The sequence below is a fragment of the Epinephelus lanceolatus genome, chromosome 2 (genome assembly GCF_041903045.1).
Source record: "Epinephelus lanceolatus isolate andai-2023 chromosome 2, ASM4190304v1, whole genome shotgun sequence".
Lineage (NCBI taxonomy): Eukaryota > Metazoa > Chordata > Actinopteri > Perciformes > Serranidae > Epinephelus > Epinephelus lanceolatus.
The window spans coordinates 30,455,126-30,481,642 of record NC_135735.1 but is presented as its reverse complement, the minus strand read 5'-3'; the positions used below and the strand labels follow the sequence as shown (position 1 = coordinate 30,481,642).

General features: G+C 39.9%; 1 protein-coding gene across 1 annotated transcript; it reads left to right on the top strand.

Annotated features, from left to right (window-relative positions):
• The first annotated feature begins 710 nt into the window (after positions 1-710).
• On the top strand, positions 711-25,172 carry LOC117257000 (consortin-like). The gene is made up of 13 exons (XM_033626788.2): positions 711-866; positions 4,464-4,552; positions 4,873-5,268; positions 7,522-8,249; positions 10,380-10,410; positions 12,432-12,518; positions 13,121-13,202; positions 15,343-15,364; positions 15,653-15,719; positions 17,129-17,703; positions 18,200-18,394; positions 21,683-21,836; positions 22,246-25,172. The coding sequence occupies exons 2-13, from the start codon at positions 4,540-4,542 to the stop codon at positions 22,452-22,454; spliced, it is 2,559 nt and encodes an 852-aa protein (XP_033482679.1). The 5' UTR covers positions 711-866; positions 4,464-4,539; the 3' UTR covers positions 22,455-25,172.
• The last annotated feature ends 1,345 nt before the right edge of the window (positions 25,173-26,517 follow it).

The window sequence follows — 26,517 nt, the reverse complement described above, 5'->3', positions numbered from 1 at the left end:
TGCAATTATTTTTCTTGAGATGTCTCAGACTGTTCATCCGTTTTGTAAATGGATAAATATGTTCAGGATGTACTTCTTTACACTAAAAGAAAGGGGAACAATTTGGAGGTGTTCTTACTTGAAGATCATTATACAATGGTTTTACTGGTCAGGCCTGCTTTAGATCAAATTGAGCTTTATGTGGCCCATACATGAAATGAGTTTGACACCTAAGTTTCCTTCCCTGGTTGCATATGATGATTTATAAGGTTGGTCATATGCCTTTAAACAATTTCTATTTTGGGAACAGTGTGTGCTAAATCATGAAAGCTTGAGCTATCTGTCATCCTGTCATACACGCAAGGCAATAATACAGTGAATAAATTATTTTTCTGTGAAGACCATTTGGCGGATTTGATTGCCTCTGTAAAGACTGGGTTTTGTATTGAAAGGCTGTCTGGAGGAGTGCACTCTCCACACAGTATTTTGTTGCCGGAAGCTTCTAGTATCTTAACTCATCCAGTATTTGTCCCCAAAGCACTGTAACACAGCAACAGATGGCTTTGCCAACATAGAGTGAAAATAGGTCATCTTAAGCTCCTTTCACACATGGAGTCTCTGTTCAGGAAAAAGCACTGGATTAAATTCTTTGCGGTATTGTTTTGTAATGTCCCTGCAGAAAAAAAAATCCATGTACTGACAGTGTCACAACAGAAGATGGCGACAGTGCATCCTGCGCCCAGTAGCAGCAGTGCACAGCCCGGGCCTGATGACAGCAACGACCCCTGACTGTCTGTTGGTTGCACCTACGTTACAGTCAATACAACAACATCCTCAGCTCAGTGTCTGATGCCCGAGCAGTCAACATTCAGCCAAGCTTTGCAGCCGTAAGTATCGTTTGATTATGTTGTGCCCTAAAAGTCTATCTTATAATTTAAAAGCTAGCGGCTTTACGGAAAGCAAATATATTTAAAATGTTTTCTCCGCGGTGTGGACGCCAGATGTGTTTACTATCACTCAGCTAGCTTACGTTAGTTAGCAACAGCAGCGCACATACCTTAACATCATGCTAACTAATTTGACTTAACGTTAACGGCTAATGTCAGTTATTAGCTTTAGCTCAAGCTACTCATTTCGTTTTCTTGTAATGTTATGGTGATAGAACAATACAAACCTGTCGAGGTGCTTAACGTTAAATCAACACTTAATTTAAACTTAAAAACAGGACTGGACTAGTCTGCTTTTTGGTATTTTAACATTACTGTTAACGTAACATGCTAACCCATATATGAAAGCTAGAAATAGCCGACTAGCTAGTAACGTTAACCAGGTAATGTCAACAGAATCAGTGTCATGGTGGAAATGACAGTCACTGCATGTGTGTTTTCTGTCACTGGTTTCTGTTTGACTTAAACGTTAAATACATAATATCATGGACAGAATGTTAGGACAAACCTTTCCTTTCTAAACAGGTTAGTCAGTAACGTTACACACATTTAACTGGTGACTAGCCAACACCTGGCATGGGTGCAGTTTACTGCAGATATTTTAGCTCTAATTCGCTAACTTGCTATATTTTCTTACCAAGTTTATTAGATCATTTTAAAACCTCTCTTTGTAAAGAGAACCTGATATCAGTGTCAGCTCATGTATGGTTGTTTTTAGCTATGTTCCTGTCCTTTTGTATCTTTGCAGTGGCCTCTCACAGAGCAGGGTCTTTTCCTTTCACCTTTGTGTTTGTCCTTTTGGCTGAATTCCCTCCTCTGTTTGTCACTTCTTCTGTCCTTCATTATTTATGGTCCCCCGTAGAGAAGCTTGCAGACAAAAAGAGGAGAGGATGGATAGTTGTATGGACAGATGGCTCTGCGGGAGAGGGGCATTAAAGGGTACTGTAGATACAAAAAAAAGAAAGAAAGAAAAGAAAACACACACCCACATAGCATAAGACATACACATGACATGTACAGTAACACCTGCGTGTGTAATTTGGAGGCTGTTGTTGCATAAGCTTTAATGTCGCAGTTGTTTGTCATGGGCTGGGAGCATTTTATTCTCCAGAGGGACATTTATTTAGCCTTGGAGTATTGACACTCCAGTACAGTCTGTCATCTAGCGTTGAGGTTTGCAGATTGCAACCAGCTGAAACTTCTCCAGATTATAATTCCTTCAGTGTTCATTGTTCAGGAGGTTTTCACCGAGGGCCGATTTATACTCAGAGATCTCTTCCTCTCCAAAGTAAACGGACTCAGTGATTAAAAGCTGTAAAAACACTGAATAAAGCATTTTCACTTTACGAACCAGTTTTCCTCCTTTGCTGTTTGGCACATCACAAACGGGCTGCTCGCTCAGCATCTGCTATGTGTTTTCATATTTTTCCCCTGATAATAAATGAGTGCTCACCTTATTTATGATCCAGAGGTTTTTTTTTTTTTTTTTTAATGTGAGCCAAATTATCCGCCGAGGCCTTCTCTGCTCCGAAACAAACAGACCCAGTGATTCAAACTGGTAAAATCACTGAATAAAGCAGTTTCACATAAAAGCTTTGTTTTTTTCCGGCACTCTTGTTGCGGAGGGGCTGCTGATTATGGTGCCTGACATGAGAACGTGAATGCCCCTCTCTAGAGCCAGTGTTTGATTTGTCTGTCCTAGGCTACTGTAGAAACATGGCGTTGCAACATGGCAGTCTCCATAGATGAGGACCTGCTCCCTCTTTAGGTATAAACGGCTCATTCTAAGGTAATGAAACCAGAACAGTTATTATTTTCAGGTGATTATACACTAAACAAAACATACTTATTAAATTATATATAATTTCTATAATATAATATGTCCTCCTAAATTCTACACACTGGACCTTTAAAGCCATACTGATATCTAGGAAGCAACTTTGCTTTCCATAGTGGATATATAGTGGTATGGCGTGTATCCAGAAGGTTCTGTCTCTTGTTAAAATATATGGAGCTTCTGCAACCCAAAGGCAAGATGATTTTGTCATCCCATAGGTTTTCACTTCCCTTTGGAGACAGCAGCCCTCAGTGCTGATTTTTTCATGGACTCACCTCCGAAGATGTTTCTCTGTAACACTCATATGTGTTACCATATTATATGTAAAACTGTCTATAAGGGTTTTAATAAGAATGTGGCCACAGGGAATCAAAGTTGTGCAAGGTGTGTTTGTCTTGGCTTTCTTCTTAATTCTTAAATGTTTGGTCTAAGTGTTACACAAAGCAATACAGGGTTACAGGAAGAACAATTAGCGTAGTGCTGAAGGAAACCAGGACAACCCTATTCCTCTGAGATAGGCTCTCATTAGCCTGGATGTGTGCGTTTGTGGAGGTTTTTTAGTCAGAAATGTACCACTAACTGTTTGGGCTTGTGGGAGGCACTTTACATAGAAAGGTATTATGAGCTTATTGTCTGGAACACTCAAAATGATGTTTCAATAGCATGCTAGTTTTACAGTGCGTGCCCTAATTGTTGAATGTAGGCTGCATGTGTTTAGAGTCGTCTAAGTAACGTAAGGAGCAACAATGACAAAACAACCTGTCAGAGTTTTTGTCTTGAGCTGAGTTAATTGCTGAGTCAACTGTGAACCTAAGAAAATAAAAAGCATGCTATTGCACAATACTGTTACACCGAAAACTGATTTACCAGTTTGTACGCTTGCACCTCCAACTGCCCTGCAATAAATCCTATCGTAGGGGAGCATATACTTGACATTGTATCAGAGACATTGTGATTAAACTTTACAGTATAATCATTTTTGAGGCCCAGGTTTGTAGTGTTGTTGTTTTGGGTTGCACTGCATTGTGGTGTATGGTATTTTGTCTGCCTAATGTACGTAAATGGAGGCTGAAAATATATGATTCATTGCATCTCATGTATATTGCCATGCATAATTTTGATGCTTGTCTCACCTAGTTACTTTACTAAGTTACCTTTATCTGTAAATTGTCACAGTTACTGCTCTCCCGATGACATGAATCTGTCTACAGTAAATTCACAGTACCATAGCTAAATGTTGAATGTTATAACATCTCTCTCTGTCTTGCTGTCTGTATTTATGTATTAATTTATTGTTTAGTGGTTTTGCAAAAGGTATTTTAATTGAAAGCAGACTTCAAAACCTAAATCCTAACATTTTGACATCTAAATTTCTGTTTAAGCTTAATTCTTCTTAAGAGTGAGAGAACGTGTTCTAAAATCCCCATTATGTCAAATCACAATGTCCATAAATAGATTTCTTTGTACTGTTATACTGCAGTACAAGTGTTGGTAAGATGGTTCCACTCTGATAGGTTTTTAAATCTGTTTAAGCCCTAGGGTTTGTTTGACAACTTGGGAATGATGCTAAACTTGTTTTGTGTCTCTCCCTTTCTCATATTCTCTGTTGTCTCTAAGTGGAGTTTTACTTATTTGTTTTTCTTATTGTTCCTGTCACTGATACGTGCCTGTCATCTGTCTCATTCTCCTTATCTCTGCAGGCTTGAAGAAGGGCTTGTTTAATACTCGGCGCTCACCTTCATGCTGAAAGGTCATACGTTGTGAGGGTGGTGCCCGATGGATCATGGTGGTGAGTGTTAAAATTTCACTAAAGCATAACACAAAATATAAGATCAGAATACATAAGAACAAACTTCAAGATCACAATATCAATATTAATTGGTTGTGTTTTACAATAAAAATATCGTCAACTAAACTCTGCTGAGAATGAGGAAAGTTAGGTGTGGTTTTTTTCCATGCTGTGGTTGCTTTGTCTCAAGTTGCAGTTGACCTGTAAATATGACGTCAAAGACAATTGAATGACGTTCATAGTAATTCAGTTGTCTTTGTTTTTGTTATCTTTTTAAACTTTGTAGAATTTCAACCAATCCTTTATTTTTTTATCTCCAGGTCAGCTTGAGAGGGAGGGAAGAGTAATGTCACAAGTTCAGGTGGGCGGGGTTGACCTCTGTGATAACCTTCCCAGCCCTGACGCTCTCTCTGCTCAAACTCGAAATCTCAACGAGACAAACACACTCACACAGACTCAAAGTCTCTCTCGTTCACAAAATGAAGAGGAAGGAGGGCTCATCCAGAAAGCCTCTGTCAACCACAATGGGAAGGACATGGAGGAGGAACAGGGAAGGGAGGGATACACAGGAAGAGGCAGAGAGGAGGACGAGGAAGAAGACATTGATGAGGTGATGAAGGAGGAAGAAGAGGAGGAAGAATCAGAGGAATCAAGCTGTCTAAATCGCTGCCAGTCTCCGGACACTCCCATGACTGACTCCTCCTACTCAGAAACCGGTAGGGAACACATAAAACACACATTAAAGAAAAAATCATATATGTACACGCACGACCATAAACTCTCACAAACACTACTGTTTGAAATCTTTGTTTCTTACTTTTTGCCATATGCAGTACTTTTGTTGGCCACATGGGGGCAGTAGACCACCACGGCAAGTTCACAGATACACAGCTGAGCATGTTATTGTCTTATTATGTTGTTATGGCTGGTGTGTTGGAAAACAATACGTGCATCTGGACTGACTTTGTCTGCTGTTTGTCACTGGGGAGGTAGCATATATAGCTTACATAGCAATCAGTTAAAACAGCCACCTGCTGTTGCTGGAAACAAAGCTGCTCATAGTGGGTGTGTGAGTGGGACTGAAGATGGTAAAACCAAAACAATGAGCTTAAAGGGATTAAAAATGCTCTGAAATGCTGCAGAGTTTAGTGTTTAATTTCTCTGGAATTGTGGGTATGACTCATTTCATATCACACACAGACAGATTCATTGTAAATATAAAAAATATGGATTGGTGGAGCTTTAAAATAAGGGTTACATAAGACAGACAGAAACAAAGATGCTAATATATGCAATGATATAATTATTTATATACTGCTAATTTAATGAAGTCTGCAGTTTCCATCTTATTCTGAGTTAAACACCCTAAAATCCTCTGATGTAATAAAATAAAATAATACCTGGCAGTGCAAGAGTAGGTGTTTTTGACTATGGATGGCACTTAGACACCTTTTTTTGCAAATATTAACTGAATAATTATCTATCACCTTTGTTTTAAGATAGACATTTTCTATGATTTTTATCATGGCGCATTAGCTTTCACTGCTTAATGGTGGTAGTTCAAGAAGCAACAGTGTAGTGAAGGCCACCACTCTGGTCACGGTGTGGTTTACTCACTGCTGTAATGCCCTTTGTGTGTTTTTAAGTGGTCAGCGTTATGGATTGAGTCATGGATTGAGGTCAGGCTGACTGTTGGTGATGATGTCATTCTAATCACATGACTTATGGAGTGAAACAAGACAAATAAGATGTAAGGAGGGCATGTGTAGAGTGAGAGAGAGAAAGAGAAAGGGAAATTTAGCAGATGAATAGATGAAGTGAAAGATAAAAGGACCAGAGGGGAAAAGGGAGTGGATCGTGGACCACTCTACTATGAGTCCCATCTCCATAACCCAATATCACTAATAGGATAGACCTTGGTGTTTCTTCCTAACCTGTATCTGGCTCCATCAACTATATGTGCATCCTCTGACTGGTAGCTGTGTGTCGCTGTGTGTGCTTTCTACTGAAAAGGAGAGAGAAGCGGCTGTGAGCTGATTAGCTGAACTTTATCTGAGGCGGTGAAGTTAACATTTGTGTGGACAATAAGCCACACGATGTTGAAATTTATCCTTGATCAGAAGTATTTTCAATTAGTTTCGAGACCAGATGGTCCTAAACCAAATTCTGTTAGACAGTCTGAATAATGTAATGCACAGCAGACTATAGGCACGGATGAAATATTAGGACTGTGTTCTCATAAAATATATACTATGCAGGATTTTCCTATAAAACAATGTATAGACAATGTATCATACAAAAGCAATCCCTCTCAATCATCTGTAAGCAGCAGTTATCCAAGAGACACAGAGCTGAGAAAATACAAATGTGAATGGAGTGAATCGAGTGTGTTTACAAACAGTAACAGACAGTCCTGCAGAGTTTACCATTAAATTACAAGTTTATTCATATACTATTACAACCTTTTTTCTCAAAATGTTTCAACTTTGCTCTCAACACAGATATGTGAGGTAAGTTTTGTATGTGAAGAAAGTTGGAACATGAGCAGAAATCTTGTTAAAACATGTGAGCTCTTAAAGTCCAGGGGTTTATAAATAATTAAAATGAATGAATGTGTCGTTGACATCATTGACATGGGTAGGTGACACATGCACATTTAAAAAGGTTACTTCCACAAACAAGAGGCACAAAAGAGGAGGGGGGAGTAAATCATGGCCTACATGTGTGTTGACTCAGCCAGGATACAGGAGGGAAACAGGAGAATAAATATTTGAAAGCAGTACAGAGTGTCCGAGAGCCTCACTGCATTATATTCCTTTCTTTATTGTGAATTGTCACCTGTTGCCTGAATTTGCTGTTTCCCTTCACATAAATGAAAACATTACCACCAAAAGTGATGCAAAAAAATCACTAGAATGTAAGAAATGAATTGATTGACACTCAAACTGTGTCTTTCTCTCCCTCTGTAGGTAGTCTCTTGGAGACTCCATATCCTTTCAGCCCTGGGACCAGTCCAGAGCCTGCATCCCCTGTCATTCCAGTGGTCAGTCCAGAGACTGTGTATCCCACCAGTCAAGTGGAACTGAGTCAAAGTGATGTCAAAGTGGACTCTTGTAGCACTGAGTCAGGTGCCTCTACCACAGGGTCCATTACACTGGGACCCACCCTCACTACAGGACTTGTAGACTCTTCGACAGTAACTACAACCTCAGACACCAGGTCTACCAGCCTGCCTGAATCTACGTGTATCACAGAAGCTTCAGACAGGATAGCAAAAAATACCAACTTCCCGACAGAACCTCTTACCTCATCCACAGAGCCTGTCTTTAACCCCGGGTCCACATGCGCCATAGGGTTTCCCAGCTCATATGCAGGACCTATCACCTCAGATGCAGAGACTTTTACAGTAACTGCTTGCACCACAAGGCTGAACACTTCTGTTGCTTCCACTCCTTTGAGTGCACCAACAGAACCCCCTACCCTCACCCCAGGGCCTATGACTACCAGTATAGAATTGAGTACCACCACAGGACCTATAACCTCACACTCAGAACACATTACCGCCACACCAGTGCCCACTTGTTTCTCAGTCTCCACCTCTGCCACAGGGCCTATTCCAAGCCCTGCCCTGCTGGAGTCTCTGGAGGAGTTGGCACAAAGAGGAGATGACACTCACCTTCCACAGTACCTTCACCAGGTAACCTGTCTGTTTTATTTCTGGAATAGTATGTCAGATACTGCAAGTTGTGTGTCAACACCTATTCTGTCCGTCACTCGCATGAACAGACACTATTCTCTTTAATGGTTTCTTTAAGTTTTTTTTTCTTGCTGTCTCTAAGTCATTTTAGTCTCTTTAAACTCTTGCTCTCACACTAGTTATTAAATAACTGTTATCCACTCAGCCTTATAATCCGAATGGCACTTTGCACCCTAAGGCATGGGTGTCTTCAGCGTCTATACACACAAACACAGACATGCATGCAGGAATGCACATGAACCACATGCACATTACACTAAAAACATACACTCTCAGTCTCTCTCTGCTCGTTTCTCTCTCACACACGGTCTTGCATGACAGGACATGTATGTTATGGGGTGTGTGAATAGTTCTGTCAGTTTGATTTACAAATGTAAATTTCCACGAGGCATAGGCTGCTTGAGGTACACAGGCAAACAGGTGTGTGTGTGTGTGAGAGAGAGAGAGCGAGGGGGGGGGGGGGGGGGGGGGGATTGCTGCCACAACACATGAACTCACATACATGTGTTTCTGCCTCTTTTTTCACAAAGGTTTTGATAAAATACAGTAACTTATGGTTTCACCATAAAAAGGTGTGTTGCGAAACTCAAAAAAAGGTCTTAACTACTGAATGGTGGTGTTGACAGTGTCTGGAAAAAAGTTTCTACCTGAATCAAAAAGCATGAAACCAGTAATCACTACTTAAAGCCAGATGCAAACTACAGCCTGTTGATACTAATCCAAAGCTTTATTCCTACAACACAATGCCGTGGTAAAAGAAATCATAACACCTGGTTTCAAGTGTCATTTCACAATGCTTGTGTATGTGCAGGTGTTTTTTTTTTTCTTTTTTATAAGAGAACAGGCACCATTGCACAAATCTCCTTAAGTGTGAGAACTGCTGCTAACAGGATTATTGGTATAACAATTGTCTTTTTGGAATATATTAACAAAGAAAAATCATCAACTTCAGTCTTGCTGCTGTGTCCAGTCAGTGAGCTTTTAAAAAAGATGAACTCTGAACTCTCAGTGACTGATTATAGAAATGAAAGCACCTCATGTGACAGCCTTACAACAGGGTCACAAGCCTACGACCGGTCGAATCAAAGTTTGACAGTGTTTTACATGTTATGACAAAAGGATATGCATTACATTTGGTTTAATCTGTACAGAAGCATAATACATTCACTCATGAATTACAAGATCATTATCTCAGAATTCTGAGAAAAGTTTCATGGAAAAAAAATTCTGCTCTTTATCCGAATTAACAAAATCTCTGTTAATGTTTTAGGTCACAAATGTACAAAAATCCCATTCTTATCAATATTAGCGGGTACAGAAAAGAACTTTCCTGAAGTTAATGTATATTATTGGACTGTAGCTTTGGTAAATATGCAAGCCTAATCTTTAAGTGATGTGAAACTATTAAAAAAACAAATTTAAACTCTTTCCTACTTGCCATTCCGTCATCACCGCCCCTCACTTCATTAGAAATGCGAGTGCCTTTTGTGCCCTCCTTTCCTCCTCCTCTTTCTCTCTCTCTCTCTTACACACACACACACACACACACACTTGTCCTGACATCAGCTGAGCAGCATGAAAGCGACACTAGCTGAAGAGAGGTAGAGTGTCTACCATGGTCTCATGTTTTTCTGTCTGTGTGTCCTGCTTTTCACTCTCACTCTCATTTTCACTCTGTCTTTCCAAAATGTTTGGGACTTACTTAACTGCTTAACTGTTTTATTATATTTCTGATAACAGATAATGTTTTTTTTCTGTATAGTTAATGATTATAGGAGTCATTGCAGCACAGCAGTTACAGCTTTGTACAGTGTAGTGTTTCTATGTTCTGTAGTTGCATTTTTATTACCTGTATTCTTGTTTGTTGAATGTAATTTTTCTTTGACTGATCTTGGATCATGACCAAGAATCACTCTACATGAGGAATAGTTTTAGTCTGTTTTGAAACCCCCATTGGGCCAGTTTTCTTGATAGCGTCTGTGACTTAAGTGCTGTGATAAAGAGATATTTATTTTAAAAAGTATACACTTTATTAACAGTTGTAATGCCTCTCTCTTTCTCTCTATGCAGATTGCAGAGGCCTTCGTCCTTCAGGAAGACTGTATCCTTATCATTATGTTTGCATGTCTGTCTGTCGCGTGAGTGTCATACGCTTCCCTCCTGCATGCGAACCTGTCTGTTTTTATTTATGTGGTCTCATTTTGGCTATCTTACTCCTTGTCTGTATTGTCATCTGTTTTATTTCACACACTGGATTAAGAGCCTGAGGATCTGGAGAGACTTGTCACACCAACATTTCAGTGGATTACCTGCTGCCTCACTGACTTTATAGACAGCGTGGTTAAAAAGAGAGCAAGAGATAGAGTAGATGGAGGGGAAAAGAGTGAAACAGAACTTGTAAAAAGAGAAGAGGATATGAGAAAACTCTAACCAGAGAGAGACGAGAAAGCAATAAAGAGACAGAATAGACAGCAGAACATGAAGAGGGGTAATTACAGAAGGTGAAACAAGAGAGGAAAAGCACCAGTAGCTGAGCAGACTGATACAAAATGCCCAGAGGCAGAAAGACAGAAGAAGGGGAGATAGATACGATCTGAGTAAACATTAAAATGATGATTATCAAAACTAAAGTCATTTACTGGATTGAAGATACGGAGATTCCATAAATGATGCTTATCTGCTGTCCTGAAGGTACTTTGTTCCTAAACCAAAGAACCTTGGTTGTGATATTGAAATGCTAATGGTCAAACTGTATGATGCATTCCAACAGCCTGAATATATTGCAGAGATACTCACAGAAAGACGTTATACAAATACAACCCTTACAGTCAATAAAGATAAAGTATAACACAGAGTAGGAGGAAGGGAGTAAGACGGGCAGGAAAGCAAGCATGAGAAGGAACTGGAAATTTTGACAGGTTTAATCAGAGGAAAGAGACACAGTTGGAAGGAAGTGAAGAGTCAAAGAGACGGAAAGCTTGCTTAGCTATGTCATGCATATATAGAGTGTTAGCTAGAGAGGGAGAGTAAGAGAGAAAGCATTTAGCCATGTCAAAGAAGGATTGTGTTCAGGCTGCTCATATCCATAAACATGAGAAACTGCATCCTAGAGCGCTTTCTCCTTTTATCTCTTTTGGCCCAAATCTGTTTCCCCCTCTCCCCCAGCCTCTGTCTCTTTGTCCTCCTGTTTTGTCAGTCTCTGTCTTTTCTTCCTTTATCACTGAGTTTAACAGAGTTTTAGAGCTGATGGATTTTTTAAAGCTCAGTAGGGCTTGTTATGTACTAGAGGTCTACGGATTTATCAGTTTGATCTGTTTATTGGTTTAGCCGATTAGTCAGCACCAATAGGACGATTTACAAACTATCGTTTTTTTATCGTCCATGGAAGTTGGCTACAATAGTGACTATGGTTGCCCGGCCTGGCCTCCATCAGTCACATGGGATGCACATCACCAACTGTAGCTGAAGAGGGGTGGGTTGTGTTTTGAGTATTTTGCTAATACAAAATAACTCCACTCCAAAGTATCTTGTTTCAGTTAACATTATTTTTTTTCAGCCCTGTCAAATATCAATTACAAAATACTCAAAAATTATTGAATACATTTTTTAAATACAAGTAACAGAAATACTGCCATATCTGATCATTGTTTTGTATGGAGGCTCTATGTGCAAAGTTTAGGTACTTTTATAATGTACCTGGGAATCTCAGGTTGATTTAAAGAAAAATGAATAGCTCATAAAATAAAAATCACATCCACCTTTATACGGTTGCTGTGATGTTCAGTTGCAGATATATTTATTGAAGTAGTTATTACTTTGAGTTTGACATTCAGTGATCCAGATTTATCTATTTATTTAGATATTTATTACTTTGATTTAGATGTTCAGTTCAACAGCGATCCTAATACGCGTTCCTAATAAAGTCAAAGTTTATTCAGCAACACTGTCAGTTTTGTTTTGTTTTGTTTTTTTTGTCCTGGTGACATCATGATTAATTGGCAGTCGTCTTGATCCTGTTTCAAACTATCATTATTATACCAGCCTTTAAAATTCCACTATCAGTCGATCTCCATTATGCACTGTTTGTGTGTATTTACATGTTTCTTAACCTGTTATGTTCAGACCAATGGGCATTATGGTGCATCCAACTAGAGAGACTCTATCACCAGAGAGCACTGGACAACCTGAATGCACTACAGGAACAGTGGGGTAACACAGGCACACACAGCACACCTGCGTCAGACACATGTATACACAGACATAGTGTGTATTTTTGTCTATGTAACAAAATACTTCTTGTTATATTTGTAATATTAATTCCTTATGATTAAATGTATATATGTTTGAATCTTGTTTTGGGGCGTCCCCTTAGACGTTATAGGAGTGTTACATCAAGGAATCAGTGATAATCACATTCAAAGCATAAACCATACAAAACAAACTGATTAGTATAGTAAAATAAGTTTTGTACTGTTTAACAGCTGCAGTTTTAATTGAGGCTTTACATGTTAGTGAATATCATCATTGACATTGTATGTGCCCACATGCACAGCTATCAAGCATACAATTACTCTAGAGTATGACTGCAGCCTCTGTGTCTCATCCATCGGATTCCAATAATATATATTTAATGTAGCTTCAGTGATCATATAATTTAAATTCCATTAGGAAACATTCAGATTTATAGACCTAGACTGAACCCATATTTGTATTACCTACAGGGGAGTTCAGTTCTTAGAGGCTGCCTTGTAGTTGTAACATTTTATCATAGCTTTTATCTCATTGTATCTCTGTGTCTTTCCATCTTAAAGAAAGTCAGTGTAGAAGTTCTTCCTCCAACCTGGCAACCCATCATCTGGACACTCTTAAAAACATCTGCCAGACTCACAGTCGGTAAGTCTACGTGCAAGTGTGTGTGTGTCTGTGTTAGGGCTGGACGATTATGGCAAAAATAATAATCACGATTATTTTGGTTGATATTGAAATCACGATTACTAAACACGATTATAAGTTGGTCGTGTTGCCTACTTGCCTTGGGGGGCAGACACGACAGCATGACAAACTTTGCAAACAATTTCCTTTTGCTCGACGTCTGTCAACTTGAAGCCAAAATGTTTCCAGATGACTGAAGTTGTCCTACCTTTCTTCTCAACCAAAGGCTGCCTTTCTGCCATGTTCTCAATCGCTCGCTCCACATATTATTGATCCACACACGTGACACGCTTGCTGCTGCTGTACAGGTGCATTCACAGTGCTTTTCCAGCACAGGAACTTACATACACGCCACGCCGTGCGACGCATTAATCGTTTTTCTTCGATTATAATGTTTTTATGATCGTGAGAAGCCAAAATCGAAATCATGATTAAAATTCGATTAATCGTCCAGCCCTAGTCTGTGTGTGTGTGTCTGTGTGTGTAGTCTTTGTTCTTTCTATTATTTTTATTTATTGTCACTTAAACCACTAGATTAGCATATTTATACTGCTTTTGTAGTCTCAAGAATGCTCTCAGCATCACATGAGGAGCTTGAAATATTTGCTTAATATTATTCTGTTAAGAAATAGTTTTTAAAGCACAAATCTATCAAACATCTTGGTAAGTATGTCTTTTTATTGTCTTAAAAGAGAGGAAATAACTCTCCAGCAGTGGTAGTCTGTAAATGTCATTAAAAAGGGAAACAGGATGACCGACAGGACGGATTGAAGACACTAGTTACCCAGTTAGTACATTAACAACACAGCCCGATGTTGAAAGAACAAAGGATATTTATTCACAAACACTTACAAACCATGTCTGCTAAAGAGCTCAAAACAATTTTACTTCATATAACAAGTTTGGTTCAATCTCACGCCCTCTTGACTTCAGTCGTTTGTTTGCTTTCCTCACTTCTGTTCCTCTTCTCGAGCACTGAGCTAAACTGCCAATCAGAGTAATTATACTCACCGACAAGCTCTGCTGGCACCAACACCGATTTAAAAAAAGGGGGGGGGGGGGATAAGGGCCAAATAGTGCCGACAGTGTGGGACACACCACCAAAACTAGGGCGACAGATGCTCACCGACTGCCCGACATTGACCAGCAGCTGACTGTCAGCTTGGTGTGTCAGGGCCCTAACCTGTAACCCCCTATGACTCTGCCCCTTTGTGACTAAGATAAAAGAGATAATTGTAAATAAGATAATTTTGGAATAAGTTACTCACTGTAAAATGAGAAAGGGATGAACAGAGATCAGATGGATAGTGATGTTTCTTTTTCTATACAGTATAGTAAGGTTACCCACAACAGTGTGCGTTGACATATTCACATGTTGCTGCACTTTTCCAAAGATGTTGATTTCACAACACAATAATCAGTTGACTGCAAATTTGCATATTAATAACCTCTATTGAGCCTCTGTAATAAGGAGTTTGTGTGTGTGCGTGCATTTGTTGTTTGTTGAGGAGTGTGTGATGTGTTTTTGTTGTGGGATGTGCTCATGCACGTGTAACAAATTAGTCAAGTGAGGCCCACCTTGGCATTTGTTAATATTTAATAGGAAGTCTAAAGTGTATTATACCTGCCAGACACACACCCTGTCACACCATACACACCTGCACACTCTGTATTCTCCCACCCAGACAGGTGCAGTGTGTGTGCGCCTGTGTCTGTGTCTGTCTGTTCGTCTGCATGCTTATGAGCATGTATATCTTTCTGTGGTGAGCACTGCAGTGATACTTTAAACACATGGCCCTTTGCTGCTGCTGCTGCTGCTGCTGCTGCTGCTGCACTTTCAGACATTTGAGCCATCACACTCCTAGGGTTTCAGTTCTCTTAACTCATGGCCACACACACACACACACACACACACACACACACACACACACAGTCTCACTCACACGTTGTAATAGCCAGGGAAATGTGTTCGAGCTAATATTAGATTGGGAGAGTGGAGAGGGGTCACCCATCTTTCACGTCTTCATTTACTAAAACCAAGAACAGACCTTCAAGACTCTCACCATCTCACTCTGTCTCTCTTTCTCTCTTCTGTTCACAGACCAGGAGCTAGAGATGCTGTGGTAAGACACCCATCATTGTTTTGTGTGTCTGTGTGTGTGACAGAGTGAACGTACTGTAAATGCATGTAGGATAAAGGTAGAACAAATATGTATTTTGCATTTCAAGTGACTCACTGATGTCATGTCAACCTGGTACATGTCAAATATCTATTAAGTGCCCATGGTGTACACCTCTGTTGAGTTAGTGTGCATGTACTCATAGGTTAGATTTTAAATAATGTATGACTTTAACATTACTAAACTATGTCATTTATTTATTTGATTTTGTGTGTTTGTGTGTGTGTATAGTGTGCATCTCTGGACCTTGTGAGGCCTACAATTGAAGAAGGTGGTGCACTGCCTTCATGTACCTCAGGTGAGTGAGCGTATTTATGTCATATCCAGTGAACAGTTGCCAAACCCAACGTTTTTGTAAGCCCGCCACCACTGATGCAAGGAGTATAGACATATAGAGTCTGGTACGACGTTGCCTCTTTCTTGCTTACAAGGTTTTTAGACACATATTTTAGGTTACTGTGAAACTCTAATGCAAGATTGTTAGTTATTAACTGGCTGCCATATTGTTTCCCATGTCAAAACGGCTAAGCTCGTATTATGTCGTGTAATTCATATGTGATATGTTATAATTAGGTCAAGATATTCAGAGCCATCGGTTTGTTGCAGAAAGCTCTTACTAAGTCATGTAAATTTGAATCTTCTTCTCCATGACATGTTTTATTAACCAGACATTAGGGCAAAGGTTGGGAGAGTTTCATTTCATACTGCACTGCGTGAATGTGTGAAATGCATGCACTCAGTAGCTTTCTGTTGAGGAGAGGGACAGGACATTGTGATGACTAGTTTTACTTCCCAAAATTATGGCCACTCACACAGAAACACACACACACACACACACACACACACACTCACACAGAGAGAACTGTGAAAATAAGGAATTTGTTACCAGATCAAGAAAACATGTTTAAGTACCTGTTGTTCACTGGTAATGCGGCTCTCCAGTACTCAGTCAAGCATCAGTGCGATCAACAGTCTCACTAAAACAGAATAAATATGTTCTGTCAACACTGTAGGTCTCAATCAGCTTTTACATGCTCCTGTATACTCTGTGATTATCACAGTTAAAAGGTTTACATGACAACTTTGTGCTGCTCAGACTTGTCTTGTGTATTTTGCTGGCTTCTACTATGGACATGCCATACTGTCTAAATATGTTTTGTTTGTTTTTTGTCACATTTAACATTTGTGGACTCCCTGCTATGGTTTACTGTTTGCCATGGCATATTTAGGAAGTCATATATGGTAGCTTTTTATAAACAGGAGTGATTGGTGCATTTGGTTTACTTGGTAGTTCACATTTTAAGAAAATCTAATGCTGCTGCATACACAAGTTAAAGGCAGTTAAGTTAAGTTAAAGGCAGTGGATACATAGAAAATCTGATGCAAGCAGCTCCTGTTGCATTGTACACTGTAAGTATAACTGTTTAAAAATTTATTTCAAGAGAACTATGTCTGTCTGTTGAGCACCTTGAGTCTGCATTTGAGAGCAGTCCTCTTGCATTTAGTGCACTGTCACTGCAAAGCATTAATTGTGGTTCTAGTCACATGAATTAGGACTACATGGACTAATGGCTTCATTTTTAATAGAGCTGTTTTTATTCACCAACTCTCTTTATTTTGTGCTTAAAACCTTTCTATATCCCCCTTACTATCTACCCCACCAACACCACTCTCCTCCTCGACTCTCTGTTTCCCTTTTTCATCCAGCCCATCAGGTTGACGGAGGGATGGAGCAGAGAGCCCAAGACTCCTCCCGTTCTCAGAGCAGCCATCCAGTCATACCCTCCATTAATTTGACTGATAGACTCAGTTCCCCTGAGGTCTCAGAAAAGGAGAGGGAAGACCCAGACAGGGAAGCAGAAGGGAAGGGCTGTTTCCATGGAGATCAGCTGACTGACAAACAAGGCAGCGACAGAGAGGGTGGGGAGGCAGAAGAAGGGGTAGGATACACTATATCAGTGATAGGAAATGGACTGCACCCCTCTACAGCTGGAGAAATGGATCAGTCCAAGCCCGCAGAGCAGCAGGGAGGAGATTTAGGTCCCGCACAGGAAAAGGAGGCAAAAAGGGACGAAGAGGAGAGGGAGGTGGAGGAGGCAGCTGAAGCTTTGGAGATGGAAGATGAGGGAGAGGAAGAAGACGAAGAGAAGCAGAAGGAAAGAGAGTCTCCTTTTTGTCAGAAAGGCCTTCCAGTGGAGACTCTGGTCAGTGGGGCAGAGGTGGAGGCACAACAGCTGCACAAGGAAGCCCAAGCTGAGGAGAAGCTACATGAGGAGACCCAGGTACATATTAGAATCTGTAAATCAAAGTAAATATAGAGAAATACAATCAATATTTTAATGTCTGTTGTTTATGTAATCTGTAAGTTTCTAGTTTGTTTGTTTTGGCAGTAATCTTGCACTCCACTTTCTAGAAATTACTTGTCAGTTAAACAGTGGCACCAGGACTGATATCATTTGTTTTCTCCTGTTGATGAGGTTTGCTTTGCTCCAGGTTTTTGAAGTTGTGATTGCGATTGTAGCTCATAGTAACATTCAGCTCCTCTAGTTTTTTAACAAACCATTGTTGCTATTGCTGAAAATATATTGCACTTCCTGTATTTCAGGTTACTATTTCACGGGAACAACCTACCCATTACTTAACAGCTTTCACCAACAGCCATAGGTTTTAACAGCTTTGTGTTATATCAGTCCAGAGAGTAGAGCAAACAAAAGGTTTACCGTCACCGTAACTGTATATTGATATGTCAGTCATAAGTGCATTTCATTACCACTGCAGGAGAGCGCTAAAACCTGCCTGCACCAGGAGGCTGGCCTTCCTCAAGAGGCTCACATGAAGCAGCAGGAGCAGGGAGAGGAGGGGAAGGAGGAGGAAGAAGAGGAGGAGGAGGAGGAATATGAAGTGGAGCAAGTTGACATCATCGGAGAAGCTGCCTCACTGGACGACATGGCTAAACTCATCACTGTAGAGGAGGTGTGTATCATGCTTTGCTGGGAATGAGTGAAACAGAATAGGCCTGCCAGACTTTTCATGTGTTTAAGTCACATGACAGTGATTTAATTTGTTTTTATTATGTATGGACATCTGTTGATGCATTTACAAGAATGCTGGTGTGCCTGAATGAAGCGCTGGTATCATTTGTTTTCCTCTCAGCTGAAGAGTCTGAAGTAATAACTGTTGAACCCGATAAAAACACACTGCTAGAGTCACAAACATACTTTGAAAATGTTAACTTCAAATTTGTTATTTAATTTGACCGTTTTTAATTACATTGCTGATTTTCAATCAGCTTGGTATCATTGGGGATAACATTGGGGATAGTATGTGTAAATGAACTGCAGTAAACTTCCCTCCATCTTACCGGCGCCCAAATCTCCCTGCTCATCTCCCATCTCAAATCTGCATGATGATGTGAAACGTATCATCCAATGAATCTGAACTGGCTCAAGCACAGTTGCTCAACACATTCTGCTTCCTCATTTTTGTACGCTGGCCACCATGGACACAAAGAGTAAGGAGGCTCAGTCTCTCAAACTCAGACCAAACTGTACAATTAGGCAGAGCTAATCAAATATGTACAATGATTCTGTTACTGTATTGCCTATTTCTTGCCCAAAATATTTTCAGAAACATATTTTAGTGTACTGTCTGGCTGTAATGCATTGTCATTTGTTACCAGGCAGACAGCATATTGTTTCCTGTGTCAAAACGGCTGAGCTGCTTTATGTCACCCATCAACCGGAACGTTTATTGGTCCAGTCTGATGCTGTACATTCTGGTAGTTGTAGGGTTTCTACCTCTTGAGCATTGACCACAGCCCTTTCCCTCTGTTTTCTCTGGTCATGTCACACCAGTTTCAAAATTATTTGTGTCATTTCTACAGCAGAGACAGCCCAGTTTTATGAAAAGACCATCTCCCCAGCAGTGAAATACTTCTCTAAGGTTTCTGTGTGTCTCAGTCTGCCTATGGAGGCCCATTAAAATAGGCTGCACAGTGCCCTGTTGAGCAGCCCTACTGGTATTATGCAGCCATTACCGTGATACCTCCGAATATGGATTCGTTTCACGGATATGGAAGCCAATTTGACATTTATCTCTTCTATGCTAAAAGAATTAGACTTTGAGAGAAAAGTAGGTAAACTAAAAATGTCATGCAGTGTGTCATGCACCTGGGATTTCAGCATCTAGCAGGATTACTGTGTTGTTATTCTGATCTTATTATTTCAGAATGGTTTGGCTACCTCAATTTGTCCAACATTGATTGTGTCATGAGTTGGCTTTAAGCTGCTACTGACTCATTTTCATAGTTCAGTCTCTGTAAAAGACACAAACAGGGAGAGACATAAATGAAGGAGAGGTAGCTGCAGGGAGATGCTTAGTACATGGAACAGAGACAGAAAGAACCAAGGCACAATGGGATCCACAGAAGTGTCCTGCTTTTTCAAATACAGGATGTAAAGCAGCCAGGGGAAGATTTGCACTGCTGGAGAGATGGTCTTTTCATAAAACTGGGCTGTCTATGCAGTAGAAAGACAGAAATACTTTTGAAATTAGTGCTATGTGATCAGAGAAAACAGAGGAAAAATGGCTGTGGCATTTGCTTTTTCTCAAGAGGTCGAAAACCTGTAACTACCAGAATGCACTGCAATGCACTGGACCAATAAATGCTCTGGTGGTGGGTGATGTAATGAGAGCTTTCCTGTTTTTCTGCAAAATACAATATGGCTGCTGGTTGGTAACAAGCAATCTCAAATCACAGCTAATCACGGTTAGCTTAAATATGTTTCTGAAAACATTTTAGAGAGATGGTCGACATAGTAACAGAATCTTGGATCATATTTTATTAACACTGCTTAGTTTTACCATCTGATCTCAGTGTTGTCTGAGTTTGAGAGAGAGAGAAAGAGAAAGAGTGGGACAGGTCCCTTTCTTGATATGCCTCTGTACTCTTTGTGCCCGTGGTGGTGAGCGTATGAAAATGTAAAAGTACAGTTTGTTGTTTAGCAACAGCCCTGGAGCTCTAAATGATGGGTTTCACTTCATCCAACAGATTTGAACTGAGAAATGAGCAGGGAGATCTGAGCACTGGTAAAATGGAGGGACGTTTACCACAGTTTGAGGAAACTAACTATAAGCTGTGTCTGAATGATTATTACACTAAGTCTTAATCAGGGCTTGATATCAGTACTCGATACCTTTTAAGGTATTGACCAATATAACCCAGTACCAAGTAGTATAAAAACTTCTCCAGTCAGACAGTACCCACTAGTACACACACTATTGGTATGGCTTTGCTCGCAGTCTGTGGTGTGGTGATGTCGAGCGCAGTGTTTTGATGCCACCAAAACATTCCGAAGTATGGTTGTACCACATGCCTGTGGCATCTGGTGGCATTTTACACAACGGAGTGCTTTCATTCCCATGATGGATATCAAATGAAGTAGAAAAAAAAAGGTCTCAAATGAAGCACTCTATTGGTATCACTGAAAGGGTACAGGTATTGGTACTGGTAACAGAATTTTTTAAATGATACCCAGCCCTAGTCTTTATAGGTGTGCTTTGCTTTTTTAAAAAAATTATACCAGTTTTCTTGCCCACTTGCCCAAATTTTTAAAGAATCAGACTAATAGCACAAAGAAATTCGCACATTTTATCTACTACCCAATTAGACGTTCTTAAATGACAAGTGGAAGTTAGTACTAAAAAGTCAGTCAGTTGTTTACTTTCACATTGGTTATTCAGTTCAACCTTGTGAGCAGTTTCATTCATGGGAATAAAGGAATCCCCTCACTACGTACATTATGACTACATGATCCAATGCCAAGCAGAAGTATTGCATAGTATGACAAGTACTCTGCCTGGCCTTGATAATTTATCACCACTTGACCAAAGTCCATCTGCAGTCGTTGCAGGCATTGAGCCTGGGACAATCGTTGGAGGTCTAATGTGCATAAGTTATCTTATAGGGAAGCAGTGTCTGGTACTGGATGACTGACTGTAAATGACCGTAGATGTGTAAGATGGAGTGTGATAGTATGATTTGAAGCTCAATACTGCTGATTGTGTGACGTACTGACACCTGGTGGACATGGCTGGTGAAGTGCATCCTCACCCTCATGTTCCTCATCAGTCACTATGTCATCAGTGTTTGTGTATGAACATGAACAGATCAAACTGTGGTTTAGTATAAAAATAAATTATGTTCTGTTGATTTACTGTGTGTGTCTGTGCCTCGTGACATGTCTTTGTCTTGTTTGTCAGATTTCTCCTGCCTCTGGCCTGGTCTCCATACTGAAGAAGCGGCAAGTTTTTGTGGACAACATGAGCGGGTCCGCCAGCTCAGAGCCTCAATCTGACAAAGTCCTGGCCAAAAGACGCGTTCGCTTCAAGGTCCCTGATGACAGCTACGAGCATGGTGTGTTTCTGTGTTTATTTCTTTGCTATAAGTTAGTAACATTGTCAGGCTTAAATTTTAAGGGATAGTTTGTTGTTTTTTTAAGTGGGGCTGTAAGAGATACCTATCAATAGTAAGTGTATTACATACAGTAGATGGTGGTTGGTGCAGCTTTACCTGGCCGTCAGACAGCTCTTTATTTTGGTGCAACATTCTCTCAACCATTTAACGTTCATATTTTTACACAAAAGTGTCCACCTGGGCCATGCACTGTATTACGCTGTAGGTCAGCTGTTTGGGTCAGAAAATGCTGTTGTGCAGTCCGACTGAAACAAAACTTCACTTTACCAGAGATTTGCTACTTCTGTTGTCCACTGCTCTGTAACATCCCTCCAACTATATCTTTCCCTGTGTCTCACTTTCTCTGTAGATGTTGGCGGTGGAGACTCCTGTCTGCTTCTCTTCCTGCTATGTCTGGTTACCATAGTGATCAGTGTGGGTGGCACCGCCCTTTACTGTGCTCTGGGCGATGCCCACTCCTCAGTCTGTCAGGACTTCTCCAGGAATGCAGACTTCTACATTGGCCAGATACAGCGTGGGATATCTCACATCCAACACTGGTTTGCCCCCGGGTCATAGCAGACGACAGCCAATGACCTCACTGTATATCAGTCAAGGCTCCAGCGCTCCCTGCTACTTCCTGGGACAATGTCTTCTGAGGTAATGGTGCTGGGCAGCTGCTACAGTCCCTACCGCTATATGGAGTAAGTGGCTATTATGCTGCCTCAATGATTATATCAGATACGGTTGGCATTTGTAAGCCTGCTCTACTGCATTTTTAATGCTCTGTGAATACAATCCCAGGGTTCATTGAGCCTCAACGTCAAAGGTCAGGTGTCCCTTTGCAACAGTAGTTTGAAAGGGAAAGTAGAGCAGAGAGAAAAAGAGGATAACTGTAGAACGGAGACCGTTTAACAGAAGAGGAAGAACTGACCTACACTCCTCTCAACCATGCCCACATTAAAGGGGTTATAAAACTAAGTAATAACAGCTACGATCCACAGAGATGTAGAAAATGATGTATAATGTATAGTTTTTGGACTGGGATGCTCTATACACACACACACACACACACACACACACACACACACACACACTGCACAAATGGGAAGCGGCACAATGGGCATTTAAAAACTGCTGCAACCACTAGTGTTGCTTTTATCGTTGACTTTTTTAAACCACAAATGAAATTTTAAAATGAACGTACCATTCTGTGGTCTACTACTTGGAATGAAATCATTATGTCTTAATCATGTCTGATCATGAATGAATGTTTGGAGTTTAATGTTGAACTTTGCTTTGTGTTGCCTTTGGAGCATTTATGTAACAAAAAAAAAGATCTAAAGGGTTATTGTGGTATTTATCACAATCCAGCTGCTAATGGACAACAGACACATGGGGGGAAATTACACAGTGTCATTTCATATAACAGCTGTGATGTTAAATTCTGCATTCATTTGCAGTGAGCAGTTGCTGAAGAACTCTGTATCAGCTCTACTCTCCATGTTTGACATGAGCATCCTGTTGCTGCCCTTTTCTGTACAACTTTTTGCAGTTAGCTGTAATGGCTGCCACTGGAGACTTAAAAGTCCAAACTATCTGTTTATGGGTTTCTATGACAGATTTAGCTTTGTGTAGCATGTGCAACATGTACAGGAACACAATGCACCTCTGTATATACTGTCAGAAGAATGTTCAACATGTTGCACATAAGACTGGTACGATTTGTTTTTTTGTTGTTGTTTTTTTTACAATTTTGCAATATTTCTACAGGAATTGTTGTGTTGGTCCTGGACTAAACACATTTGATCAGAAACAACAAATATCCATATCCAGAAACTGTTTTCAGGTTCAGTGTGAAAAGTTTATGCCAGTGAACATCAGTTATGCACATATAACTTGAACAGAAAATACTCAACTGGCTCGGCATGTAATATTTCATTTAAAAAAATCATAAATGAGAATTGTACGATTAATGTAGGAAAGAAAAAATATTCAGTGTACTCTTCATGAGTACAGGCCTTGATGTTGGTGGGATCATTAGAAGCTGTCTGTGTGTTCGCTGTTCTGTGGGACTCTGGGCATCATCCTCAGTTTGTGATTGTCAGCGTTTCCTTTTTTCCCCCAAAATGATTATTTGCATCTCTAAACTGTGTTTACGTCTGCTGAGTCCTGGTTTTATAGAGACAGAGGAACCTTTCTCTGGGCGAAGAACTGATTTCCTCATGAGACAGGGAGGAGACTGTTCTGAAAGAAGGCATACACTTTGTCCATGAAACCAGTTCTTTATTCTCACACCAGTGCTTTAACTCTTATGTCTAATCGTTTTAAAGCAAACTTTGGTTAATTTTACTGCTTGGTCTCACTTTTTGTCTAGTTCAGCATATTACAATGTTTAATGTCTCGTTAATTTTCTTTTCTTTCATGCGGTGTAACAGTGGATGCCATGAAAACTGCCCTAGCAAAACCACGCATCTGACAAAGGTCTTAATAATTAGGATGTAGTGAAAAAAATCTCCATCAAACAGGAGAGATCCAAGTGTCTTACTTATGCATTTATAACAGTTTTAGATTAAATCTTCCTCTCATGGTGTGTTACTCACAAAAACCTGAAAATTAGTTTGAGATATGAGGTTTTCCTGAGATGTAGGGAGTAGTAGATTGATTCTTGTTTTTATTTGCACATGTCGTCTGGCTGGTTCAGATGACCTTCACTCAGAAAACCTCTTATTTAATCTTCTGGATGATTTTAATTATTTATAATACAAGGGATGTCAAGTGTAGCTGGTTAAGATTAATTATTGCCATCATACATCATGTCAGTTTTTCATCTCTAATATCACTATTGTTCTTAAGGAGGCTTTGACAGAGAGTTTAATTTCTAATTTTATGACCTTAGTCCTCTAAATACCATCATCTGGGTTGTTTATTTTTATTGATTTTCCCTTATCAGTTTCTGAATATGATTTGAAACTGGTGAGTTTGTGCTACTGCGGTCGTTACTAAAAGATTCATGTTTCTTTCATCTGTAAGCGTCGAACATATTTTCATTTATTTGACCCAGTTGGTTTTAAAAAGGACATTCAGAAATGAATGAATGAAAAGTCATGTTTTGTGTGTATGAATCAGTACTGTGTACACTGTTATTAGCCTGAAGAAGGGCATTTTATGAATTGTTTGATGAACTCTTTCACGTTGTTCTAACAAATTGTAATAAGGAGATGAGGTTTTTATTTTTTGCTGTTAAAAAAACCCCACCCTGTTATGTCTCTCGTTAAAGCCTTTGAAAAAAATCTGTTTGTGAGCCTCCATTCTGTCTTTTCTGAAACATTACTGGCCGCTGTTTTTGATTATACAGTTACAAGGTAACAAAAAATGTACTGGTGCAAGATGAGTTAAAGACGTGTCTGTAAGTCACACTGTGGATGTGACTCTCAGTAATAGTAGCAGTACATTTAGTTGGGATGATGTAATTTAGCAGTAAAGACTCAGGTCTTACAAACAGTAGCCTAGTTGATTTGTGGTGACCACTCTCCAAGTTTCAAATTTGATCATCAGAGAAGAATCCCCTTCTTTGTACAGCCAATCACTCATCCACAGACCACAGAAACGTTGAGGATATAATTAATAGACTCAGACATTGAAGGGACAAACTTTAATATCGCCATTTTTAAAAATTCCTACAGTACATTACCATCTATCTGTATTGTACAAAAAGTCTTCTCTGACACAGGATGCATGTTTAAATTTTGTATTTGAATACGTCGTGAGTCTGAGCTATAATACATTTAGATTTGACACATTTATCACTTGACCTGTAAGCGACCCTTCTCATTTAGACTAACACAATAACCTGTTGCACCACGTCTGTCTGTGACATCTGTTGCCTGATCTGCATCACTGTAAGGTTGTAGCCCCAGTTTCTCATTGTCATGTTTCCTGCAACACAATGCTTCCTAAGTTGTACTTTTCAGATATCTTAGTACATGTTTTACAGTAGTCCATTACTCTTCTGTTGGTTTAGGAAAGTACTGTGACATTTTAGTTCCTGCAAAACTCAGTTCAGGTCTTGCACATGTAGTCAGATAGATTAGACCACCCACTGCCTCTCATCATCGCTATATCATCTGTGTAGTTCAACTTTTGTACAAAAGGTGTCGCTCTAGGTTTTACAATTTTGCATGTCATACCTTTCAAATATTTTCTCCACAAATGTCCTCTGTGACATTTTCACACAATCATACTGGTGAAAATCAAAAACTCATACTCCCCTGCCTGCTCTATTGCCTTGAAGCACTTCTAATGGCCTTGCTGCACGAAAACAACTTATAAAAGCCGAGGAGTCTCTAACGCAGCTGTCCATCATGCCAATCACTGCTCCTTACATAAGGGTCAAACTGTCAAACAAGGCAGCACTTATCAAATATGAAACAAGACTTCTGTTACTGCATTGTCTGTTTGCAAGTGTTTTCAGAAACATATTTTAGTGTACTGTTTAGCTTGAAATGAGAAAGTATGTCCGGCTGGTGGGCGGTGTTTGGTATTTTGGTCGACTCTATCCAACCTGGCAGCTAAATAAAACAATGAAAAGGAAATGAATGGAATTAAAAGGGTAATATCCTGTAAATACCAGAGAAACCTG

Coding starts and splice junctions, on each gene's coding strand:
- LOC117257000 (XM_033626788.2), top strand. Junction 10,411..12,431: donor CTTCGTCCTTCAGGAAGACT/GTATCCTTATCA, acceptor TGTTATGTTCAG/ACCAATGGGCATTATGGTGC. Junction 17,704..18,199: donor AGCTACATGAGGAGACCCAG/GTACATATTAGA, acceptor TTACCACTGCAG/GAGAGCGCTAAAACCTGCCT.